Source organism: Cuculus canorus, chromosome 9 (assembly GCF_017976375.1).
Source record: "Cuculus canorus isolate bCucCan1 chromosome 9, bCucCan1.pri, whole genome shotgun sequence".
In the NCBI taxonomy this organism is placed as follows: Eukaryota; Metazoa; Chordata; class Aves; order Cuculiformes; family Cuculidae; genus Cuculus; species Cuculus canorus.
Window position 1 is genome coordinate 9812479 of NC_071409.1, and position 25446 is coordinate 9837924.

The 25446-nt window shown below is 40.3% G+C and overlaps 1 protein-coding gene across 1 annotated transcript in view; it reads right to left on the bottom strand.

Moving 5' to 3' along the window:
- SLC9A9 (solute carrier family 9 member A9) overlaps positions 1 to 25446 on the bottom strand; it is a 192820-nt gene that overhangs the window by 159882 nt on the left and 7492 nt on the right. Inside the window, exons 2-4 of the mRNA XM_009565945.2 lie at positions 23770 to 23972; positions 20237 to 20314; positions 19533 to 19609 (exon numbers count right to left, since the gene is read on the bottom strand). Of these exons, the coding sequence (XP_009564240.2) occupies positions 19533 to 19609; positions 20237 to 20314; positions 23770 to 23972 (358 nt within the window). The remainder of the gene's footprint in view (positions 1 to 19532; positions 19610 to 20236; positions 20315 to 23769; positions 23973 to 25446) is intronic.

Sequence of the window (25446 nt, forward strand, 5' to 3'; positions counted from 1 at the left end):
TTCCCCAATTAGTTATTTCAATGATTACTGTTCTTAACAGCAATCATAACATGCAAGGTTCTTTCTTTCTCTTCAAGATGCCCATATCCTGATTAATTTGGCCTGGTCAAAGCATTCAAGAGTTTTCTGTGTTCAAGAAAGCCTGTTGCAACCAATCATAAAATTGCCTTCTGTAAAAGAAGTTTCTTTCTAGTTCTCAGCTGAGTGAGTACTTTGTATTCTGAAATGTGAAGACCCCTAATCCCATCTCATTATCAATACAAACGTGTAACTTTATTGAAGACTCTACTTAATCCATGGCTTTAACAACATCTGATGGCATTAAGTATCACAGATTAGATACAGACCAAGAACAAAAGTTTCTATCTGTTTTCTTCACCTTTGAAGCTTCAAATGTGCCAACCTTTAATATCATCGAGTATCACCTCTTGATTATATTGACAGAGGGATATAGAAAGATCATTTGGTCTTATCTTTTCAACCTCAAGAACATTCCCCGTGTCAAAAAAAATTTTATATGAGTTTTCTTCAGAACTCCATGTAACAGCAAAATCCTACTTTCAGAAACAGGTTTCAAGACAGTTGAGAATGTTAGTATAAAAGACTGGTCTAGGGAACGCCTTCAAACACCGTGAACCTGAATAATTAAAAAGGAAAAAAAGTCTGATTCAGCAGAAATTCAGGAGAAAAGTATTTTGAGTCAAGGAAATGAGAACCAATAATGTTTTGAACTCCTCCAAGTACAGAGCCATTGTTAGATACTAACCCGCTATCAATCTATGCGGAAGACAGGCTCATACTTCCGGTTATTATTCATGTTGAACTAATTAATGAATAATTCACCTATTTTCTAAATTTCAGAATGGAAACCTTCCAACGTTTCTGAAACAGAAATATTTCTGTCCCACATTTAAAAACAGAATCACAGAATCATAGAATGGTTTGGGTTGGAAGGGACCCCAAAGCCTATCCAGCTCCAACCCCCCTGCCATGGGCAGGGACACCTCCCACTGGGCCACGCTGCTCCAAGCTCCATCCAAGCTGGTCTTGAACACCTCCAGGGATGGGGCAACCACCACTTCTCTGAGCAACCTGTGCCAGGGCCTCCCCACCCTCATCATGAAGTATCTAATCTAAATCTTCCCCCTTCCAGTTTAAAGGGGTTTCCCCTCATCCTATCACTCCAAGCCCTTGTAAAAAGTCCCTCCACAGCTTTCCTGGAGCCCTTTCAGGTACTGGAAGCTGCTCTATGGTCTCCCTGGAGCCTTCTCTTCTCCGGGCTGAACAATCCCAAAATACAGTCGAAATGTTGAATTTTATGTATAAAATATGAATATATTTTTATTTAATATTTCCCATAAAAATACATGAACACCATGATCTTATTTGCAAGGATCTGTTACAGTAGGTTGTCACTGGAGCACCTGATGTTCCCTTAAAAGTGAGCTTGTATTACCATTAAAAGATAATTACAATCAGTTTTTTATTTCAGAATAATGTAAATTAGATTAGTGAATAACCTGCTGTACAATAGGGCATGAAATGAAGTATAGAGAAACATGTTTGAAACTATCTCAGCCTTTTTATTGGATTAGCTCAGTCAAATACTGATACAAATGCTCAAGAATCAAGAAAAGAGGAATTCAGACCTGTACCATAAATGGAAGTTGTCAGGCACCCTAGGTGGACGTTTAATTTACAGTGCAGTTTTGACATGTAAAATACATTGTTGAAACAGTTGAATGTTTTTAGGACAGACACAGACCTCGCTAAGGCTTGACGGTTGTTAGGCATCTCCCTGGGTTTGGTTCAGTCTCCCATAGACATAAGGGACACAAGAATATCAACCCCAAGTTTCACACTTCTAAGTTAGGGTGCAGTTACCTCTTGGGATATGGTTCAGCCTCGTGACAGCTTTTCTTCCTTAGTAACTGAAATCTAAACTTAGACTTCTTGAAAGCCTGTGAAAAGTGTACAGACAGGGAAAGAAACCCATCCAACCTTTAACAAACACGCTGAGTTTGGTTTTAAACCGCATCCTTGCTATAGCAAACAAGGATGGAGGAGAAGGACAAGATTTCTTGTGTTCAGGCCAGCTCCTGTTTCTAGGGATAGAAGAGAATTGCACATGTTCACTGATCTAGTGAAAACCACAGTTTTTTTTTTTTCCTCGGGGGGAAAAATCTAACAAATTAACTGAATGACAGGAACCCAGATAGGTCTGATGTGACATGGAAGTGGTGTGATAAACTTCTCAAAATAGGAACCTTCTTGTCCAGTAAATAACTTCCCAAGGTGAAAGTATTTGTCCTGATGTGATTCAGAATGAGTCAGCAGGACATGAGCTTCAAAACACTTGCTTGTGGCAAACAGGTTATCTGCTGCTTATACTGCTCTCCTTAACTGGTGTGATGGATAAAAATGTTCTTTTAGTGCATTAAATACAGCAGCAGATTCCCAAAGCAGCCCAATATTGTGCTACTGTTTTGTTTGATTTTTTTTTTTACTTTAAAATACTCTTATTTAATAGTTTTATGGCTTCTGAAGTTGTAATAATAAAAAATTTGACAAGTATCTGTGTCCTATAAAGGAGGTGAGTCTGCAGTTATGAGTCTGCAGTATTGAGAGTTTTATCTTGCCCAGCCTGCATTCCCTATTCCTGTATCATACCGGTTACATTGTTCAGTAGGTACACAAATATTTTAATTAGACCCTTCACACTGGTTTTGAGTTTTGTTTCTGTTCTCTAGAACACAGCCCTTTCTTCCTTGTAGTTTTGTTATTTATATGTCAAAATGCATCAAATATGCAGCTTTTTAAGCAGTTCTTTAATTAAGGATAATTACGATAATGACAGTGTCGTGCTGACGATTTGACTGTTTCTTTCTGATGCCACAAAACATCTATGGTAAAGATAGCTCAGTTAGTTACCATACCCAAGGAGCACTGGGAACAGGAAAGGAGTGAATATTGGGCAACCTGATGGAAATAAAATGACTTGTGCTTCTACATTCACTGTCCATCCCAGTCCCACTCCTCAGGCAGCCTCAGGGAATGTGTTTGTGTCAGTGACTGGCCTCAAAGAAGGTCCTAAAAACTTCTGCTGGGTACGTTGCCAAAAATACCCGCCCTTCAGCCTCAAGAGGGCTTTAAACTAACAGAAAATCCCTTGGGGCAAAGACTAACTATAACCAAACAGTGCACGTTAGGCAACTGCTCTTTGTGGAGCGTGTGAGGGGTGGGATTGGAGAAGTCATTCCCTAATCCTCTAAGTATGTTTAAAAGCAAACGACAAGTTTAAGGTAATGAATAGCAACACAAATGAAACCTTCCTGCCCACACTACCAAGAACATACTAGACACTCAGACTGCACACTGCTTTTTGTCAGATCTGGACTATATACCAGCACAATTAATAAACTTCTGCCTCACAGGCTTTAACTTTGTAAAGAGCCCTGTGTAGAAATTCCTATTTTTTCTTCTTTTAATGGAGTTCACACTGCATGAACCCCAACTACACAGCAGAATATCCTGTGGCTCTATCCTATATCCTATGTCTTCCCTGACAACAACAACCAAGGACGGGTCCCATTTCAGCTTAGGAATTGCCAGCAAATACGGTTATTTATTGCTAGCAGAAGGCACTAGGTGGAAGTTATTGCTTATTCCTTCTGGTTTGTAGAATATAAACCTATAGGATACTATAGGATTGAACCTCTACCATAAATCTACAGATGTGTCAACACCTACTTCACTCCCTTCCTAGTTTTTCATCTTCTTTCCCCTGCAGGCAGAACACCCCCCTAAAGAGCTGTATTTTATTCCACTAGTACTGGGATCTGATCAAGATGACTTACACAGGCACAATACAGATATGTAAAAGGGAGGTTTACCACAGCATTTCTGAACAGTCTGTGGAAATAACATCTTTAGGACAGACTGACTCAATGGATCTCAAGAAGGGCACTTTTCCAAATTCCAAGGCTTGCACATGCCCAGTTACAGGACAGGCTGTTTCCATTACAGGGTCTTCATAACAGTTATGTGTCTTGTTCAACAAAATTTCCCATTCCACAGAGCGAGGGTTGGCAGTCTTTAAAATCTAAAGTTATTATTGTAGCTTTTAGTTGAAATGATTAAGCGGAAAATTGGCTTAAATGTTTCCTGGGTGAGGCAAATGAATGATAATTAAATTGATTAAATGGAAATGCGGTTCTGAGGTATTGACTACTTTCACATGTAAAATTTAATTTGTAAATAAACAAGGAATAAATGTTTTTGATGAGAAAAGACTGAGATATTTCTATAAGAGATTTTGACTTTGGAGCAGCTCTAACGTAATGACAGTGGATTACAGGGGATGTAATTCTCAAATGTGTATGTAAAAACATCAAACTAGCGGACAAAGAATTTTTGCTTAAATCATGTGAATTACATATCAAATCAAATACCAACATGAATAAGGCAAGTACAGGGGATTTTAAGTGTTATTTTTGACTAGTCTAAACTAGTGTCTCCTCTCCTTCACTTGCTCAGATTGTATATTGCTCCTGGACACTGATTCCTGTCAGTAGGGTGTAAGCGTGGAGTAACTGCGTGGATTACTTTGGATGTACATCACTATTCACTAGGCGTGACCGTCAGTCCATGACACCGCCCTGAACATGTTTTGTATATTTTACTGATATTTCAGTGTTTTAAGAGCTTGGACAAGAGTCTCCTTTTCTTTTCCACATGAACAATTCTGTTGGATGAATCACATAAACATTTACGTGTCAGTAAAACACATCCCTGTGATAAAATGCTTTAGAAGATACAGTGTTTACTCACTTAAATTAACTGATAATGAAAAGGAGGAAAGTAAACTCAACCTCCCCTGTAAGGACAAGCTGTTTATTTCATTGCAAGCTGCTTTTTTTCACCAATATGTGACAACTGACTGACATTTTCCCTTTACGTGCTATATTAAGGCTCCTTCAGCTGAACCAAGGGCCATCAAGGAGTAAGCAGAGCTGGAACTTACAAACAAGGAACGATCCGTCCTCACTTCCAGCGCGTCTGTTGCCCACGTGAGTAGCCTGACAGCGCATCAGTTCTGTATTGTTCCAGCCACCTCCTTTTCCTACAGGGATCTTTAACCCAGCCAGGTAACAGCACTTCTGTGTTGGGTGATGGAGACACAGAGTCTCTATCAGACCTGAGAACTATCTACTAAGCTTAAACCGACCTTAAGTTTCCAGGTTTGTGAAGGCAGAACATCACTACTGATAGAGAGAAAAGCAAGTGCAACTCACTCAGATTCAGAATGAATTTGTAAGAATGTGTCACATTGTGCAGTTAGGTTTGCATGAGAATGTAGCAACTGCTCAATAGCGCTTATCACTCCGATACAGCATGTAGAATAGGGAAGGAGAAATACAGCCTATAATCAAAACTGCAGGGGAGGTCAGGGTGAGAAGAATGCAATGTAATTATTATGGCTAAAGTTAGTAAGGACATTGGTGCAAATGTCACTACTCCTGCAAAAGTGTGCCACAGGATCTTTACACATGCATTATTCAGTGTTGCAGTTCTTCCAGAAGCAGAGTTACCCTTGCATGTTGTGCTGGGCTGTATTCTGTTAGAGGTGAAAGTATTTACCCCCTCACTGACACTGCTATATTGCCTTTCCTACACGCCAGCATTAGCTTCAACAATTCTCATCAGAGCCCTCTGCTGCAGTGTGTCAGGACATGGGTGGAGTTCAGTGGCTCTGTAGTAGTGCCCTGCAAGCAGAGGTAGACATTACAAGAGACTGGGAAATATTTTTCCAGCAATAGGACTGATTAGACATTCACAGCTAAAGCTGAAGCGCTGTGGAAATGCAAATAGATTTGTTCTCTGTAATGGCAGCAATTACTGCTGTGCCTCATCCTATAGCTGGATCAAAGCAGTGAGAAAAGGACTGACATTTCTGCACACTAGAATTGCTTCTTCATTATTTCCATGCTTCCAGGTTTTTATGAACACTGGACAAAGTATTCTGCACTGCAGAACCGCCTTTTAGGGAAGCAATAATGAGCTATATGACCCAACAGCTCTTTTCCTGCTCTAATTTCTGTGTCTCCACGATCTACTTCTTCATGACTTCAAAGGTCAGAGAAAGATTATATTCCTAAACTATCAGGACTGAAGAACATTCCCTTCTTGGGAGGACACTGGTATAAAGTAACTGATATTACATCACTGAACATTGCTTACTATGAACTACAGTAGTTTTTGGTTGTGATATTACACAGCAGCTGTAGCCAAATTTGTTTAACACACACACACACACGGTTTTAAAGAGTATCTATTTAGACTTCACTGTAAGCTGTAAGTTACAGAAATCTTTTTTTTTCCCTCTCTTTCATCTCATCTGGACAATCAATTACTCAAAATGCTTGTCAGTTGCAGTTTGTGGCATAGGATGAACCACAGTTCATGAGATACGGCTCAAGTCCCAGTAGAGAAGTGTTTCTTAAATCAATCTGGGCCTCCACAGATGGGAAAAATTTTAAGACTACTCACGAAAGCAAAAACTGCTTCAGAAATGAGTAAACAATTGGTTTTGGCTGCCTATTGGTATCATTCCAAGTACTTAAATTAGAAAGTATTTCTGGAATTTCTTCACGAAACTTTAAAAATTGGCCTCTGCTTCCTTCAGTTTGAAATTCTTGCTGTGTTAATTTATATAGTATACCTTTTATATTACATTTCCATTTTTTATACACATGCACACATGCAGCCTTCTTTTGTCATAGTTATTTCTCCTGTACAATAATCCTTGGTCAATGCTTTGGAGGTTAGAGACATTACAGAATTACTCACACTCATCAAACACCTACTGAAGTCACAGATGTTTGAGCTGCACAACGAAATAACGATGACAATGTTTTTCTAGTAATGGAGTGTACGGTAAAACCCCAAACAATATGAAAGACAAGACAGATGAGCACAACAGAGCTGCCTGCAGTTAAGCAACAGCACTAGCAACCAGAGACCAGGGAGTAAATCTTGATCCCCCATGATAGATGAAGAAGACTCAAGACTGGAAATGAATGTGAAACACTCGTGCAGCCACTGCAGGGGGAGCATCACTGGGCCCACCAGCATCCCCAGCTCATTCGTGACCTGGGCTTTGCCACCCTCTGCTGTACAAATCCTTCCTAAGCAGCAGTCAGTCACTCATCTTACCGAGTTAAAAACCTTGCTTGATGCAAATCGTGTTTGCTGGGGCATGTAACTAAAAGAGAGGGTATCATTATCCTCTGTTAACCTTTGGCTTCACAAAATGCTACATGAGCTTGGTGCTGTGGTGTTCCCAGCTCCCACTACAAACCCAGAAAAGGACCCGGCATTTTGTTTGCCACATCTTTTTCTAACACTTTGGCTGGTGGCAGCTGGGACGCGGCACAGTGTCAGAAGGACAGGCAGGATTCTGCATCAAAGCTTCTGGCCCAGAAGCCAATCTATTGCTCCCATGCAGCATGTGACTTTGACCCTGCCTCAGGGTGGATTGCTCCAAATTTTCCTGCTCTTTCCTGCCCTGTTGGAGCTTAAGCCTGAAGAATACCTGAGCCTTGTTTACCTGACAAGCTGAAAGATTGTTTGTACCTGCTTTTGCTGACGGAAAATATTTTCAATCTCAAATTAATTTTAGTGAGTGTTAGAACTTCTAAAGGATAAAAAAACCCCAGATCTAGGAGCTCCATTTACATTCACTGCAGCTTGAATCTATTCAGTGGCATAGAAAGAGGAACTGCCTGCAACACCTTGCCAGGAGAAAAAGCACAGATGAAAGGAGGAATCACGGCACTAAGGATTTTACATTTCCATTGCACTTTGATGTTCAGCTCCCACTCCCCTCCCTACCCGAAGCAAGCTAACACCACAGTGTGTGACTACATGCTTCTAAGTGGTTGAATCTGCCTCCAGGCGCTCTCCTCCTAGTCTTCCTTGCTACGTTTGAATGCTCATCTGCCTCCCCAGCATCTGTTCATGAGTGATGACGATCAAGGCTAAAAGAAGAGAAAGGGCATCCCGATGGCAATTTTATCAACTGGAAATTGTACATGAGGCTTTCAGAATGGGCTAGCAAGAGGAAATTAGGAATAGGGTAGACTATGATGATCAAATAGATCAAAGAAGTGAGATAAAGAGAAAAAAGTAACTCAGACTTCTTTTTAGAGGCAGAAAGCCCTGCAGAAAAGAAAGTAGGAAGGCACAAATATCTCAGCACAGCATCTTGGTACTGAACTGTTACACATTCCCAAGAGATAGGTGCTTATATAGTATCACTGCAGAAAGAAGACAGCATTCCAGCAGCAACACTGGCTGAATAACACTGCAGTGTTTCTATCTCCAACATATTTAAAAAAACCCTAAAAGATAAATAATAAGCCCTCAAACAAGATTTTTATTAAATGACATAGTTTGCATTCTTTGTATTGTTCAGCTTTTAGTTTGTGGTTGGATAATGTTTTCTGGGTTTTCTTAATAGTGAGGCATTAAAAATAATTGAATATGAAGTTTTTGAACAACAAGAATAGCCTCAAGTGTGACACTTCAATTAAAATATCAAAGATAATGAGGTTTACCAATAAACCCGGGTCTGATAACACCGAGGTGTGGCACATCTCTGAAATACGTTGCCTGGCTTCAGCCACCTGTTCTGGCTGCTGCCAAAGGCTTTTGTCCTTAAAACACAATGGGGTTTGCTGTTTTTTAAGAGAGATATGTAGTCAGAATTAGAATAAGTAATTCTTTCAAACAGCAGTCTCCCAGAGGCCAGTACCTAATGAGCAGAGAAGGAATAGTTTTGAGTGCTGTGGCTACAGATGCCTTGTTTGCAGCTGATGATAAGCTGACTTGATGGTGTGGCATTTTTTTCTCCTCGGAAGAGAAGGCCTTCCTGAGGCTTTTTAATCAGTGGGGACATTATCTGAGAGAGAACTGTTTTTTTTTTTAAAAAAAACATATTTCACCCTTGTGATGTGAATTGTATGGACCATCCACACCATCAAAGAAAGAAGAGGAAGTGATTCCATGTTACTTTATTGTCTTGGCTTGCTGGGAAAATATGACAAAATTTATGTGCTTACAATTATCACTGGATCTTAATTTTTGGCAGGTTTAACTACCAACTTCTCTTCCCATTTATTTTTAAGTGAGTTGTGTGCTCGTGAATGTGCCGGTTTGATGGCCCCAAAGACAGAGAGCATCTGTTTGCCTATAAAGGAAATATAGTTACAACATTCACTTCCACAAACTGCTCCCGAAAGAGCGCTCCAGTCACACACTTGAGGGGCTAACGAGAGGATCAGGAATGTAAAACCCCCATCGTCTTGCCAAGATTACTAATGAGGCTGCAATTTGCCAGGGAGAGGTTGCAACAGTAATGGGTTTTGCAGTCTACTTCTTTTACTAGAAGTGCATGGCAACAACCAGTTCGGGCTTCTGAGTCACTTCCAATTCTGCAAGTATTCCCATAACTAATCTAATTTGTCAGCGATGTCCTTAAATTGTTGTGGTATGATTCCAGTAACTAAGTCCGCACATAGAAAACTAACTGCAAACATCTGGAAATCAGGCCGATTATTAACATCCTGACAGGAGCAGGGGACAACAATTTCAGCTGAAAGACTCCCTCCTATCCACCACATCCCTAGTTTTCTAATACTAGATCCCCAGAATTGTTTAGTTTAGGGTGTTATTGGGGATCCTTGGCCAGTTCCCTGTTTGACCAGTGGTGTGTAAAGGACAGTGTGTGTTTGGGAACTGGTGGCTCGTCCTGACAGCCACTGCTCGGAGCTGGAGAAAGAAGAGTGTCCTGGCTGCTGCGGCCTCTGGAAGTGAATCCCATCACACGACAAACAACAGAAGTGGCACCCGCTCGTCCTGATTCGATTTGGAGCCAGTTATCCTTAATCCAGATGCCCCCAAACCTGCCCCGCTGTGCGATGGGTGCCCCAAACCAGCCCCGGGGACAGCCTCAAACAGAAACAAGTTCCCTTTAAGATAAGACGAAATGCTCTTTTTCCCTCCTTCATATTTTTTCTTTATTCCTCTAAACACCAGCACAAGCCCCGCCTGTGGATCAGCCCGGCGGCTCCTCTGCCCGCTCCGGCGCGGGGAGACCGGGCTGTGCGGGGCGCGGGAGACACCTGCTGGCTGCTCCTGTCCTCGCCTGTCCCAGCCTCTGCCCTTCACCCTGTCGCGTCCCCCGGCCCCGGCCCCTGCCCCTTTCCCAACCGCTGTCCCCGTCCCATCCCTGCCCTGTCCCTTTCCCAGACCCTGTCTTTGTCCCATCCCTGCCCTACCCCTTCCCTGTCCCTTTCCCAGCCCCTCTCCCTGTCCCATCCCTGCCCTATCCCTTCCCCAGCCTGTCTTTGTCCTGCCCCTGTCCCTGCCCTGTCCCTTTCCCAGCCCTTGTCCCTGTCCCTGTCCTGCCCTTTCCCCTTTCCTGTTCCTTTCTTTGTCCCGTCCCTGCCCCTTCCCCAGCCCCTGCCCTCGCCCCTGGTTTGCTGCGCTGGGTTTTTCCCTGCTCTCCTCTGCTGTCTGTGCCCAGTCATGCCAGCGGCCTGCATCTCTAACAGAGAAAAGAGCTGTCAGATGCACGGCAACACACATCAGCTCAATGGGACCACTCAGGATCTTCATAAAATCACGCGTAGGGCTCCTGCCACGAATGCCTGACTCAGGCTCAAACACAACTGATCCTCTTGGCCACAGGCGAGGGCTGTGCTGGGAAAATGCCAGAAGGGGATTGTGATTTGGACAGGAGACCACATTCTGAATAACTCGGCTATGTCTGCAACCCCTCTTGACTCAAACTGTGCTCTCCGACACTGGCCTTACTGAAGCTGTTCCCTCTTCCATAGTAGACAAATTTTTGAGTCACCCATACAATGATGGCAAAAAAAAACCCCCAAAAAATGCAGTTGTACAGCAAAGGGCCCCGTGACCAGAGCAGGGCATGGGGCTTTGGAGCTGCCTCCCAGCTCTGCTGGTGACGCTGTGTGGATGGTCACATCCCTTAACCTGTCAGTAAGTGCACTTTTCCACATCTAAAGTGACAGCAATATTCTGCTTCCTAGACATCAAGCTGAACTTAAAAGGTATTTTAACATCTTTGCATGAGAAGGTCAATGTAGCAGATAGGTTAGACAGGTAATAATGCTGTGGAGGGATTTGTGTAGGGGCCAGATAAGGTAGCGTTGTTAGGAAGATTACTGAAAGCTGGCTAAATCAAGTCACTCACCATGGACGGACCTCCAGGTGGAAAACCCACTCTCCTGCTGGGCTCAAAAAGTAATGAACGTTGGTTTGAAATATAGCTCACACCTGGTCCCTAAGGCTGTTCCCCAGAAGTGGATACTGAGGTGCATTCAAAATCTGACCAGAAAAGGCTCAGAGGAGCTGGCTCGAAGTTTTGAAGTTAGCCTTGCTTTCATCAGGGGATTGGACCTGAGGTCAAATCCACCCTAAATTTAATATTTGATGACTGTGACAGAACAGTGGAGAAGAGCAATCTCACTCAGGTTGTTTGAAGTGAGAAAAATGGAAATCAGCTGTATCCACATCCCAATGAACAACGGAGGGCAACTGCATAAACCAGGTGACATGATTTGCAAGAAGGCTGAAAAACATCAGATAGGTTCCTCTGCCTTCCTAATTTCATTTTATGATTCTTGTGTTCCGCAGAGATTGCATAAACACACACTCTTTCCCATCCCAAAATCAAATAAATGAAGATCACTCTCAGGGAACACACCTAATGTTTTCCTTGGTGTGTCAGTCTTGCACAGTCACACTTGGGTTAAATCAAATAGGTGAACAGAACTCTGACAATAACCCCTATTCTTAGTAAAATGAATCTTTCTTTATTTTCACCACTAAGTGAAGGAAGGCGAACCATTAAAAAAAAATCTTTTGCTTTTAATTTTCTGTCTAAGTAGCAGCAATGCTCTCGTACAACATAAGTGGGCTACAGAAAGGCATCAGTGGTGCTATTTGTAGATCAGTCTCTGTATCTAGATATGACCTTACGTTCTTGTTGCAGGTTCACTATTAGTCATTGTCTTTTTACCAATCAAGCTTTTCTACCAGCGACATAATCCTGCTTGAAATTTGCAGCATGCACATAAATACCACAAAACAGATAAAAGCAGCCATGCTCCCAGTAAGGTAGAGTTAAACCCAGATAGAGATGGTCTTCAACATTTCAATTTTGTAAGCTTCAAGAGAGCGTGGTTAGCTGGAGAGAGGTGATGGCGCAAAGAACAAGGAGCCAGTACGTTACAGAAGTGAAAGTGGCTTTTCCTTAAGGTATGGAGCTGGCTATGAACAGAGGCTAATTAGCATTTTAAAAGCTATCTTAATGCATCAAGTCCTTGCTGCAGCAGGATGTGAAATAATCCCAGTCATTTTTCTTCAGTAAGACTTTTTTCGTGCAGACTCCACATATCAAAAAAGGTGAGGAGAAAGAAAAACTGCTGGGGAAGCTAATTGTTGGGTATGGGATGTTGGGGAATAAGAGAACTGAGTCAAAAGTGGTAGACAAGTTGAAAGTACAAAATGGCCAAAAAGAATGGACTATGCTCAGAATATGTTCTGCTGTTATATATGTCATTTATAGCATCACAGAATTGTAGACTTACTTAGGTTGGAAGGGATCACAGGAGATCTCTAGTCCAAATTCCTACTGCAAGCCAGGTCAGCTATGCGATCAAAGCAGAGTGCTCTGGGTTTTGGTCACTTAGGTCTTGAAAACCTCCAAGGACTGAGATTGCACAGCATCTCTGAAAACCTGTTCCAGTGCTTGACTGTTCCCATGGCGAAGAATTTTTTCCTTATATGAAGTCAGACCTTTTTTAAATTACCAGTTATGTGTGTCAGTTTGCCCTCCCACCATGTACTGCTGTGAAAAGCCTGGCTTTGTTTTGTTGATAATGTACCCTCAAAGAACACATACCCCAGAGCCAGTATACCTCCTTCGCTTTCTGCTTTTACCTCCTCTATAGCCTGGACTTATTCTGGGTAAAAGGCACGTACTATGAGAAGGGCAGAAGTCTGTCAGGATATGGGGCCAGAAGGGAGGCCTATTTTCCATTTCACCAGTTCTGTAAGAGATGTTTTCCCTGAGAGTTGATATAGAGACTGCAAGAGCAGTCTTGCAAACTTAAGACTGATGCTGCACCCAAGGAGGTCGGGTTGCTGGGTGGTCTATAGCCAGTGAAATACGGGATGGCAGTCTTTTGAGATCACATTGGGTGTCAGTTCTTGAATTCATCAGGGAAAATCAGGGAAGACAACATTAGGAGAGCTATCCAAAAATATTCCTGAAATAAAAAAATTCAAGTTCCAAGGCAAAAGGGAAGAAATTTCTTAAAAAAACACCAACCAACATAAAGTAAACTAACAAACTCCAAACAAACTCTTCCCTCCAGTGTGGGGTTTCTTCTTGGGAAATATCTTAATCGAAATGTTTTTTCCTATTTTGCCACAAATGCTATTTGCTCGTTTTTAAGAAGAGTGCATGTTTTACATTTTTTTGCTGGATTCATGCAGAACCTACTGGGTATCAAATACCAAATTAAACATCCATTTAATTTTAGATGAGTCCTCTGATATTCAAAGTTCCGCTTGTCTCTGCAGTCCCACACCTTTTGTGTTCCCTATAATACAATTCTTTCAATATCCTTAGTATGCAGCGGGGTTCTTCTGGAAGATACAAATAATTACACCCTGCTGTTCACCACATCTGCTTATGAGAAGAAAAACTGTGTTTTCTGCATGATCAACTCTGCTGCAGTAAACAATGTCAGATGTTTATTGCGAAATAGCTACAAATTCTGACTGAACTTGCAGCAATACGCATACTTGAATGCTTCAAAGTACTCTTGGAAGAACTTTCAGCTCTGTGTGGGTGTTGGTGGTCTGGGAAACCCTACTTTATATCAGTGTCTTGATTTAACACAGCTTCTTATCCCTAAGTTGACAAGTCATGCAACTAGAGGCTTTTTTTTTACTACTTTATAGCTTTTAGAACTGCTATAACACTCTGAGGGTTGTAACTAAGAGAAAGCCTCTTCCCTTTTTTACTCTTAGCAAAATTCCTTCACCCAGATATTATAGTGGTTGTGTATTAACTTTCTCTAAACTCATACTTTACTAATCCAAACATCGTTAGACAAAAGTGATAAGCAGGAATTACCCCTTTCAGCTGCAGCTGTTGAACTGACTGCAACAGAATCCTGATAGATTTGGACTAACCAAAGAATCAAAGTTACTGCATTGACGCACTGAGCTGCACATTAACTAAACACATTGAATCTTTTCCTGACAGGGCTGTGTTACCTTCCCTTCTTTGGAAAACTCTGGACACACTTAGCCTGATTTTTCAGCTAAATCATACCTGTGGAGTTTCCTAAAATCAAGGCAAAAATGGAGCAATACTCCCTCATGAGTGAGACAAAACACCTGCATTCACTCCAAGAGGGGGATGAGAAGCTAAAAACCTAAGAAGGGCACTAACGCAGGTACGATCCTCTTACAAAAGCTATACTGCATTCAAATGAACGTCTGCTCACTAGTTCTGGTTTTGTTTCTAGTCACAGGCTGAATAACTGGCTCCAGAAGAGTAACAGAAATTATTAAACCCAGACATCTGATGCTTCAGGGTTTTTGTCACTGGGAAGGACCAATGGTCTATATATAACTTTTCCCTCTTTCTCCCTCAGTTAATCTCCACAGCACCAAGATACTTTAACACTCCCCCTCACCAGTTTCTGTTTGTACCAAAAATAAAGCTTTTATTCTTGCCTGTGAGGAGGTTAAGCATTTGCTATTTACAGGTGGCGTGGGGAGGAATGATGGATCTGGGTTTTTTTGCGTCATTTGGTGGGAACATGCAGTAGAAAACAATATTTTAATTAGAAAAAAAAAGATACGTTCCTTGTATATGAATTAATTGTGAATTAATACAAAAATAATCATCTGGGAAGACAAGAGCTCAGTTGGTGTAGCAGCAGAAAATCCTTGTAAAGATATTAGCTTAGTTTATGGAGAGCTCTGTAACAGAGAAGTTTTTTTCTGTTGTCCTGAACTTGGCCCCATTTTTCCTTGCAGAAGCAGTTTCCAAAATCCAGGAGAATCACATAGCACTGTACAGGAGATTCAAGCCAAACATTTGGTTTTGCTCTGCTGAAGAAAATAGCTACAAGTGTTTAGTTTCCAAGTTGAAAAGTCTATCCATAGCCCATTAGAAAGAACAGTCAGATTATGACCTCAATACTATTTCATATCAGCAGACTCCATTTGTATATTCCATTAAGCTTCAGTCAGAAAGTGATACAGACCACCCCTCTAACCAGGTTATATCAGTATATCAATATATCTGTATCAATAGTCCTGTCTCATGTTAACATGAGGCCAGAGCAAGCTCACTTCTAGTTGAAAAGATGGTTGGGAAATAAGCTAATTTTTTTGGATTAAATGAACACACACACACATCATCCTTTTTTCTGTTTGTTTGCTTTGAAATACTGTTTTCTAAAGGATTAATTGTAAATAGTTGGTTTATTGGTATGCCAGTGGAAAGAATTTGTCTCCTAATCTTTAGAAGTACCTTTTGGTACAAAGGTATCCTTTTGGATAGGTGTAATGATGAGTGAACCAAATCTTTGACTGTATAGTTATGTCAAGATGCATTGTATCCATGTAAGCTGTGGAAAGAAAAGTTGACTATTTCTTGCTACTGGACTTTTTAACAACACTGTTTTTAACTCAGGCCACCTTTCCTCCTTTAAGAGTCACAAGGGAGGACTGTGAGAAGTGGGCAGTTAAGGATGAACTAAAAACATTTTTATGTGATGATGGACTCTCGATAGGCTTTTGAATGGAAAATATCTACCTTCATAGAAAGGTAGAAAACCCATTTTCATGCCTTTTTTTCCCCTCAAAAGTAGCTGGAGTGATATTGGATATTTTTTGATATTTCTTTCCTTCTCTCTGTTATAAAGTTATATTTACATATGTGTATGTCTGTACAGGAAAAAAAATGTTCTTGTTTTCAAACAAGATTCAGTTTTTGAAAGAAAGAATTTAGAAATATTATCTTATATTCTCAGCTTTAGCAATCATATGCATCAAGCATTTGAATATTCATTTGTAGAATGGTGAGAAATGGCAAGGGAAAGGACTCTTGACTGCCTTTGAGAATCAAGTATGATGACATATTCCTTACACTTTAATTTAAATGTCAGAAGAGACTTCTTTCTCTAAGCTGTTATTCACTGCAGTTAAACACAGATACACAAAAGAAATGTTTTGACTGTATGTGGTTTTTTTTAATTAGAAGTTGACTTTTAAGCACTGATTACCATGAAACAATCCAATATACTTATTCTAAAGCAAGCATCGCTTCAGTCATAGACTTCTGCTGGAATTAATCAGGCTGTAGTTGGTATACAGAAAAGTCCTACCTCTCCAGCCAGAAAAGGCTATGCAAACTGAGTAGCTAATATAAACGTCTGCATCCTTCCCCTTAAAACAGTGATGATCTTAGAATGACTCTTCCTAACATCAGAATTATCAGTTGTTTGTATTTCATAACCTGTCTCAAAACTACAATTACTCTTTTTCTGATCCAAACCCTATTTTTTATCTCAGCTTTATTCAAGCAAAATTCTCACTGCAGCCACAAAGACAGATCAGACTTGACCTAAATTGTCTGCAAATACATTTGCTATTTGAGTTGCACACTTGGAGAGCTTTAAATTCCCCAAAAATCTGGTCTTGCCAAATGTACTAGGCAGGCTAGAAAAACATAAGTGACTGCAAACATGCTGCATTCTGAATATCTAAAATGCATTGCAATCTGAGAGAACCCAAGTTACACCGAGTAAAAGACTACAGATAAGGCCAACTTTATGAAGCCAGTGCTCCTTTGCCCTGGCACAACTCGAGAAGGAGACCATTTCAGCAATGCTGCGAAGTCTGTATGGCTTGGGGATGGGGAATTTCTCTTTTCCTTCATGGGATCTGTCTGCATGGATCCTTGCTAGTCAGACTTAGTGCATAATTTGGCCTAGCTAGAAGAGCGTGGGAATTACTATATCTTGCATGTGTGTTAAGAGGCTGAGGACAGCATTACAGCTAACACAGGCAGGCACTCCTTAGAGCGGAATTTAGTTGAAAGCAATTACATTTCAACACTGCCTTCACTAGAAAAACCCAATCCCTCTTACTCCTCCTTCCCCTTTTCTCAGTGGGAATATCTGATTACAGCCTTTTCATTAAAGTTCCACACAGCTCCCCTTTCTTGATGCCAGAAGACACCCTTTCATACAAAAGCAGAGATTTACAAAGTGGAGACAGGCACCATTGTATCAGCCTGTTCCATGGCAACTTTTTAGCACTCTGAATGTTTGCACAATCCAGATGATGTCCTGTTGTGTGTTAATATTTCCCAGCTGTTTCTGGTTTACAAAGAGAGGTCTGGTCCTTCTTTGTCCTAGGCTGTACCCCGTCAGTACAGCAAGCCCCACAGGAGGAGCTCAGCGTAGGGGGCTTTTGGGGTTCATTGGGGCAGGAGGAATGCAGTCCCTGTGAGAGGCTGCCAGTGCTCTAGGCTTGTGTATGGATGTGCCGTATGTGTGTATGTCTTGTGCATAGATAATAAAAAGTCACCAGGTTTAATCATACCTATGCACAAAATATTTGTTTGCAGCAGTGCTATCTAGAACTACTTCAGGGTTCTGTCCTTTCTTTTGTAACAATTATAGCTCTTCATCCCTTCTCACTTAGGATACGTTTTTATGTTAGGACTTATTTTTAGTTCCCTTCAGTAAAGTTTTTATATCATCTTTCTTCTTTGTGTGCTCATTATCTCATTCTTATCCTGACATGTACATTATGCAAACATGCCTCACATTCCCATAAGCCCTAATCTGTATATATTACTGCCTTCTCTGCCATGATTTCAGTGAGGGTGTGGGGTTCTATGGAACCTATAGGCTTGAACTTCGAATTGCTAGTTAGAATTGTTCCTAATAGGAGCTTTCTGTAGTAGGTTCTATCCATGTTTACTCTGCTTTACATAAAATAACATGGATACAGAAATGATGGCATTTGGAATTTAGGCTAAACTCAATATATTATGTTTCTTTTAATGACCTTACCAAAGCTGCTCTAGTACTTTCCATTTATAATGGGCAATGACACATGTCAGAGCTGATAAACCAAATGCATGTTTAAGAGCATCACTGGGCTGGACAGCCCTACTTCTTGTCTGCAGTCTAACAGAGCTACTAGCAATTGGTTTACAGGAGAGAAGTGTTCAATGGGTAAGACCAGGGAGAGGAAGCACACGAAAAGTTGTAATGAGATCTGGAACTGCTGTCACCTCAGTAATGTGCTAGCATTCAGCTCAAACTGTTACAAGTATGCAGAATTTTGACTGAATTTGGAATTCCAACCTTAGGGGGGCTATTTGCCATATAAAATGGGTGTGAAAAGAAGCAGCTCCAGGAGTCAGCATCATATGGAGATATATATTACTGCAAATAAAGAGAGGGAAAAATAAGAGTAGTGTTGCTATCCAAGCTGTGATCTTCATGGATCTATGAGCAGACACATTCACCCACCACCACCAAGTGACAATGGATAAGTGCTTTTGGAGCTCTATAACAAGATATTGAGTCTCACAAAGAAATGAATAGAGAGGTTTAAGCATAGGGACATAGAGTGTTCAGGCAGGAAATTGTTTGTTAAATTTTGATTGAGCTAACCCAACAGGAAAGGAAAATTTCCTATCATGCTACCCTGGAAATACATAATCCATTTCTGACTAGCAAATATTTTCTTTAATTAGGCAAATCTTGAAACAAAATTAGAAACTTTGCACTAAGAAGGTATTTTAGCCTGGATTTTTAGCCTCTCTGCCTTTTCCCCTTCCTCGTTTTCTGCAGAAATCATTTAGTCATATCCAGGCTAAATTCACATATAATTCCAGACTGAGGCTTTTTGCATAATCTTCAACTAAACAGTTTCACTTAGCTTTTGAATTTACTCCAGTATGCATATATGCCACTAGGTGTCTGTTCCTCCTCCTTTTGAGTTTTAAAGCCCTTCCTTTTCTGTTAGAGATCTTCTCTCTAGAAGGAATTCTAGTTACAAGCACAGAAATTGAATCGAGAGAATGGTTCTGTTTCTCAGGACACACGGTTAAAGATACAGGGTTGTAGAATGTAGTTCATGCTTATATCAGTCACACATCAGAAATGAAGGACCCGATTTCCTGAATGCCCTGGGCAGTTCTTAATATCCAAGAGTTTTGCTTTTGTCATCTCAGCATTCCCTGATAAGGAATTACTTTATCTGTTACACAAGTTGTGAAGCATATTGACCATACAGGGTCTGCAATTCCTTTTACACTTTAGTTTTTAATTGAACAAACTGCCAAGCACTAATAATGACTTCAGCAATAATAGCAGAAGGAATTCACTTACCCTATGACAATGCAGGAGATGGCGGTTCCCAAAAAGGCATAGGTTAAAATTGATCCTAAGTTACGAAAAAAATGTCTCTGGGGAGGAAAGTTTGAAAAAAGTCCTTTGTAATTCAATCAATAAAAGAACATTCAGACCAAGTTGAAATACTGCATCTAGAAGTGCCATTAGTTACAACCCATATCTCTAATGTAAGATAAAATTATACAGGCTACATCAGTTGTTCTGGAAAATACAATTTACGATGATTAATTTTTTGCCTGGTGGAATGCCATTGAAATGCCCTCGAAATGCCCTCTTTTATGTATCTGGGCAAATGCTTCAGGATCATAACAGATATTCACATTGAAAATACCTGATGTGAACAGTATCATAACCCTATCCCTTGAACAAAGAAAGCCCTGATCATACAGCACATAAACCACAGATAGGCTGCTGCCTACATGCAGTGTCACCAGATTCAAAGTGGTGTATTCCAAACCCAGAAATGCCCAAGAGTTATAAACCGCACAATCCAGTCTTTGCACAGGTGCAGAAAAGGAGCAGACTGAGCTCCACGTATCTTTCATTTTCTGCCATTCCTCTCAAGTTCTTTCCAAGCAATAGAATTGTTACCTGACTCTTTCCTCTGTCACTGGCCCGTGGGATCTAAAAAGTAGCAATTGTGTTCAGTCGCTTTTGTAATATCAGAAAGACACACTTACCTTCTTCAAACTGTATCCAGCATGAAATATAATGGGTGGCAGCAAAATATTGAAGAAGATGGAAGGATCAAATGTCATCTGCCAGAAAGGATAAAAGAGAGGGCAAGGACAAATATAAGGTAACATTTAATTTGACAGGGAAGGTTTGAATTGTAATTTATTATCAGGATAATCTCAGGATCAGCTTCAATGTCTGCAGGCCAGAATGTTATTCTGAGTTGTTTTCTTACAAATACTAATGTGTCGTTCCTTACTCTTTATATATGCAGAATACTTGAAAAGTATGCCTTGAAGAAGGAAACCAGTCATGCACTGCATTACAGGGAACACATACAAGCAGTGTTAGCTGTGTGAACTTGGCAGTTCCATGTCTGAATTCCTGGTTCAGACATGGACTTTCCGTTCAGTTGCAGGAGAGATGTATCATCAGTGTTGTGCCTCAATTCCCCACATGCAGAATGGGGATAAAAAAGAAAGCCCAATGTGATGTTTCCTTCGAAGCATTATCTATTTAGGCAAGGACAGAGCTTGCTGGTATTGCCTCATGAGCCCCTGGCTGTCAGCTAAGGCATGCTTCTGTGAACTACTCTGCATGGAAACTGCACGCTTTGACCATCTTCATTATTTCACTTGAGTTAACCTAAAAGCGATAAAAAGTATATTTTACCTCACATTTTCAGCAGGCAAGGAACATTCCTGTGGCTCAGTAATATACCTCAGCTGTGACATAACTCATTAAGCTACAACTGTGTGATCAGATCTGCTAACCTGCAAGGTCAGGCTTCTGTTGTCATAAACAGAAAATCAGTCTCAGTAAATCTGTTGACTGCTTCTCCAGTATCATTCATGCTGTAATACTCCTCATAAAATATGATCGGTCCTATCCAGAAAATCTGTTTTGGCCTGGCTGCAGCCAAACAAGCTCTATTCTCCACCGTAATTAGATTTTTCTACTCCCTAATGAACTGTGAGTTTCGCAAAGCACAAATGATCCTTTTTGGCCAAAGGACTGCTGACACACACGTGAAATTCATGTCAGCCCTGTTCATGTGAAACAAACAGCCAGAAACAGTTATAAAATAGCCATTAATTTTTTTTAAAGTAATACTAGAATGAGGATGTTCAGCAAGGCAAAAAGTTCTTGTTCCAGCTGTCAGTACGCCGTTCATATTTGCCTTCAACTTCAGGTACAGAGACCAAGGACAATGTTCAGTCGCTGCAGTTCATTACAAGCAGTTTCCAATTAAAAAAATCCTATTTAAAACCACAGCATTACTGGAGAAAAAAATATTTTCAGCAGCCTGTGTACTGTTTACTATTCTGTCAGCAGGCTGTGTTAGAGCAATGCTTCTATAAGAGACAGGATGTCACTAATGTGGCTTCTTTGTTCAGCTAAAGTGATATTTTTAAGGCTGCAGTATTCTAGATATGTAGCTTGACAAAAATAAGACCTGCCTACAAAACTACTTCTGTCTTCTCACTAATAGATTGCTTGGTTTGATAAACAGGAAGTAAGAGCTCAGCCTTTTTTTCCATTCTGCTTAATCTGAATTACAAAGTTGAAAAAAAAATCATGCCAGCAACTTCAGGCATGATTTTATCGTCATTGAAAATGCAATAGAAAAAGGATTGTCTTCACCTATGAACTATCAAGCCTCAAATGTTAATTTTGGAATTAATTCAACAAACACGTTGAAGCATTTTTTCCATAGGCATCAGAAAACCCAACTGCATGTTTTATTATTCAAAACTCTGTTCTGAAGGATACACATTTGTAAGTCATAGCACAGTCTACTCTTTCTGATAAAAGCTCGTGAACTGTTATACTGAAGTCAAAAGGGAATTGCAGTTGCACAGAAACCGGAGCATGATGTGCTCGTGGTTTCTCTTTCTTGCATTAGTGCTTTTGCCAGTCGAGAAGGCTGGCAGGCATTGTTGTTGTTGACTCCTAAATACTGCTGAATTCCTCCCTCTTTCCTTTTTTATTTATTTTCTTTTTAAGAGGACATTTGCCAGGTAATTTTAAAGGAAAAATGAGTGAAAATCCACACAGGCTGAGGCCTCTCCAGTAATTGAGAGAAACACTCAATTCACCAGTAAGACTTTTAAGAATCTTCAAGCAAAGTGAGCATGTGGAAAGCAGACCGGTCAATCTTCTGTAAGGGCAGCAGAAACTTCTGTGCAAGTTAGTGTTCTTCCTTTCTCATAACACAGTCAGCTTTAGCGTAACGGGTTTGATGAAGATGGTCAAATATAATGGATCAGTGCATATGCCTTGGAAACTAAACGCTCTCTTTGACTGAGACAAACGTCTTGCAACCAACTAGCAGGAAAAAGGATGAAGATTCAGCAAAATCTGATGAGTCTGATCGCTGCAGTACTTTCCTGTCTCCACCCACCACAGCTCTGATAGTCCTTGAGAGTCCAATTCTGTCTGAGACTGGCGAGATTCTGGCAGTAACAACAGGCAGGCTCACAATGGTTCTGCACCAGCAAGGAATTTGAGCAGCTGGTTGAATCCTAATTCTGCTGAGTTCCCTAGAGTACATTCAATGCATAACTTAAAAATTTTTATAATGATAACCACTGTAATACACAGGAACAGGCATTACTGTGCTAGATAAACAGTAATACTTTGAAAAAGAGCAGACTAATATATTGCAATATTGTAAAACTGGTAAGAGCTTCAATGTGAATATCTGATGTCTTGACCATAAAATACCAGTTTTAAAAAGTCCCTCTGCACTCATGAGTTTTTTAAATTGCTTAAGAATGTGACCGTTACAAGAAATGAGTATTGCAAGGTGGTGGAAGAATATACTAACAAAGTAAAATATTACAATTATTATATACTGGAAAGCAGAAAAGGCCATGACACTGTAAAAGCCTGTAAGCTTCCTCCTGCATTTCCCTTTTTGCATCCAGTCTGAGTTACCACAGTGCTGTCTCCCCAGACTTGGGGACAGCCAGTAGAATCCCCGCTGAGGAACACTGCAGTAGTGAATGAGCATATGAGAATGTTGTGAAGCATTTGAGTGTTATGGAAACCCCCACTTATTTATGGACGTTTACCTATTTACAAGTTTATATTTCATAAAACATTTAGAGTTTGTAGTTACCTCTGCTGCATACTGCAGGTAAAGCTCCCTTGCATTATGCTGCCAGAACAAGGCATTTTTGAGACAGAGGATAAATAAAGATATCAGTCGGGTTTATAAAGTTTTGGTAGCAATGAATCCAAGGTAACAGCTATGCCTGCAAGTGAACTCAGTGTCTGCAGGAGGTGTGATTGTCATCTAAGAGAGTTCAGACGACTATTCTGCAAGCAGACAGCAGTGGTGTGCTAAATAATGGTCAGGTTTCTACAGCACTTTATTTCCTTTCCAGTTCTCCTTCCTGACTTACCCTTCTCAGTCTAAATTCTGAATAGGCCCTCTGTGTCACATTTTAGCTTGAAACTTGTTTTTCTCCCTCAAGGGTGCAAATAAAAAAATATCTTACACAGTTTAGAACAAAAATAAGAGAGGTTTTACCTTTTGAAGCATTGCATTGCCATGGTGACCATTGACATTGTGGTGGCTGATCTCTCTTTTGTATTGATATTCATAGACCTGATTAGTAATATTAATAAGTAGTGTGGATGGCCCAGATTTCAGCTTTTCACATTCATAAACAGTTCCACTTTCAACATCTGATGCTTTTGTTGAGTATCGTATAATTAATCCCATTACAAGGCCTGGAGAGTGAAAAAAGAAAAACCCAAAACAACTCAGATACTTTTAAGTATTTGATGATGCACAATCACTGATTTTGAGAAAAACAAACTCTGTCAAAGCTAGGACACTACTTTCTCAGTATTTCCACCTTTACAGAGGTACACTTCACTCAGCACTTCATGGACGACCACAAGATATTCCTCCAAAATGGTCTTTTCATTAGAATACAGACATTGGTTTAACATAAGCTCAGTTCCTACTTTCGTGATCCAGCTGCTGGAATCGTTCTGATATAGTTGTTAACTGAGTTCTCACCCACACATTTTCTACAGCTAATGGAAGAGGAGGGATGCCCTTGTAACTAACATGCTGTACTGAGCATCTGAAAATCAGCTGTGGTTTGGGTGATTTTACATATTTCATTTGTGGAGGCAAAAGTCTTGACACAGTATCCTCAGGCACATTCTGCTTTCTGTATTTTTGAGATTGTATAAACATGAAAAAAATAAAAGCAGCAAGAAGCAAGGAAAGATTAAGACTGGGATTGATTGATCTGATTATCTGCAATTTAGGACTCTTATCTAAGAGAGCCATTTTGGCTCCCTTTGCAGTTAACGGGGAGGAAAATATACTTTGCAGCTGTCTTCTGGAAGGTACACTTCTTTCTGTTGGCTCTAGTGGGTGCTTGCATGATTACTGCAGGAGAGGCGACTAATATTTGGCCAGATAACATTACTGAGATTATTTCTATGCTTGGAGACTTGGATTCGGTTTCAAATTTAATTTCCATACTTCTTTTATGTCCTATATGCTTTAAGTTCCATGTCTGTGATGAACAGCTTTACAGTTACTAATTATGAACACATTCATAAAATGCTAAGAATACTCAGATTAAATATTGATAGAAGACATTGAAACATCTAGATAGAGGCATTTAGTAATGAAAGGCAAGAAAGAAATTCATTTACAGGAAATAGTTGCATCTGAAAAATATGTTAAAGTTTCATCCACTAATCAGATGCCACCGTGATAAAAGTGACAATAAGTGTCTAGAGAGATAAACAGAATATCTTTGTTATTGTCATATTTCCCCACAACAGAGACGCTTAACTGCTTATTAGTAGCATACATGTAAAACAAGTTTGTAGCTTTCTGGACTGATGCTACAATGGAGTAGCAGCTGCATTGCTTGTTCAGTATGCATATGCATTTACACCCTGTTTGTATCGATTGTTTAGTACAGTTGGTTTATTTAAATGGTAGAGGTATTTAGATAAGCAGTAGAAAATCTCAAGGCTACTTTCTTAAGTTATACAGCATTTGTGTAATAAATCAGATAATAAATCAAACTGTAGTGAAAGAGAGAATTCCTCACTATTTCAGAGGAAAATATATATGGGAAAAGGGAAGCAACCACTGCATATGATACTATGAAACATGACTTCTACAGTGGTAAGCCCCACAATCATAAGTCAGAACCCAGGAAACCTGTAA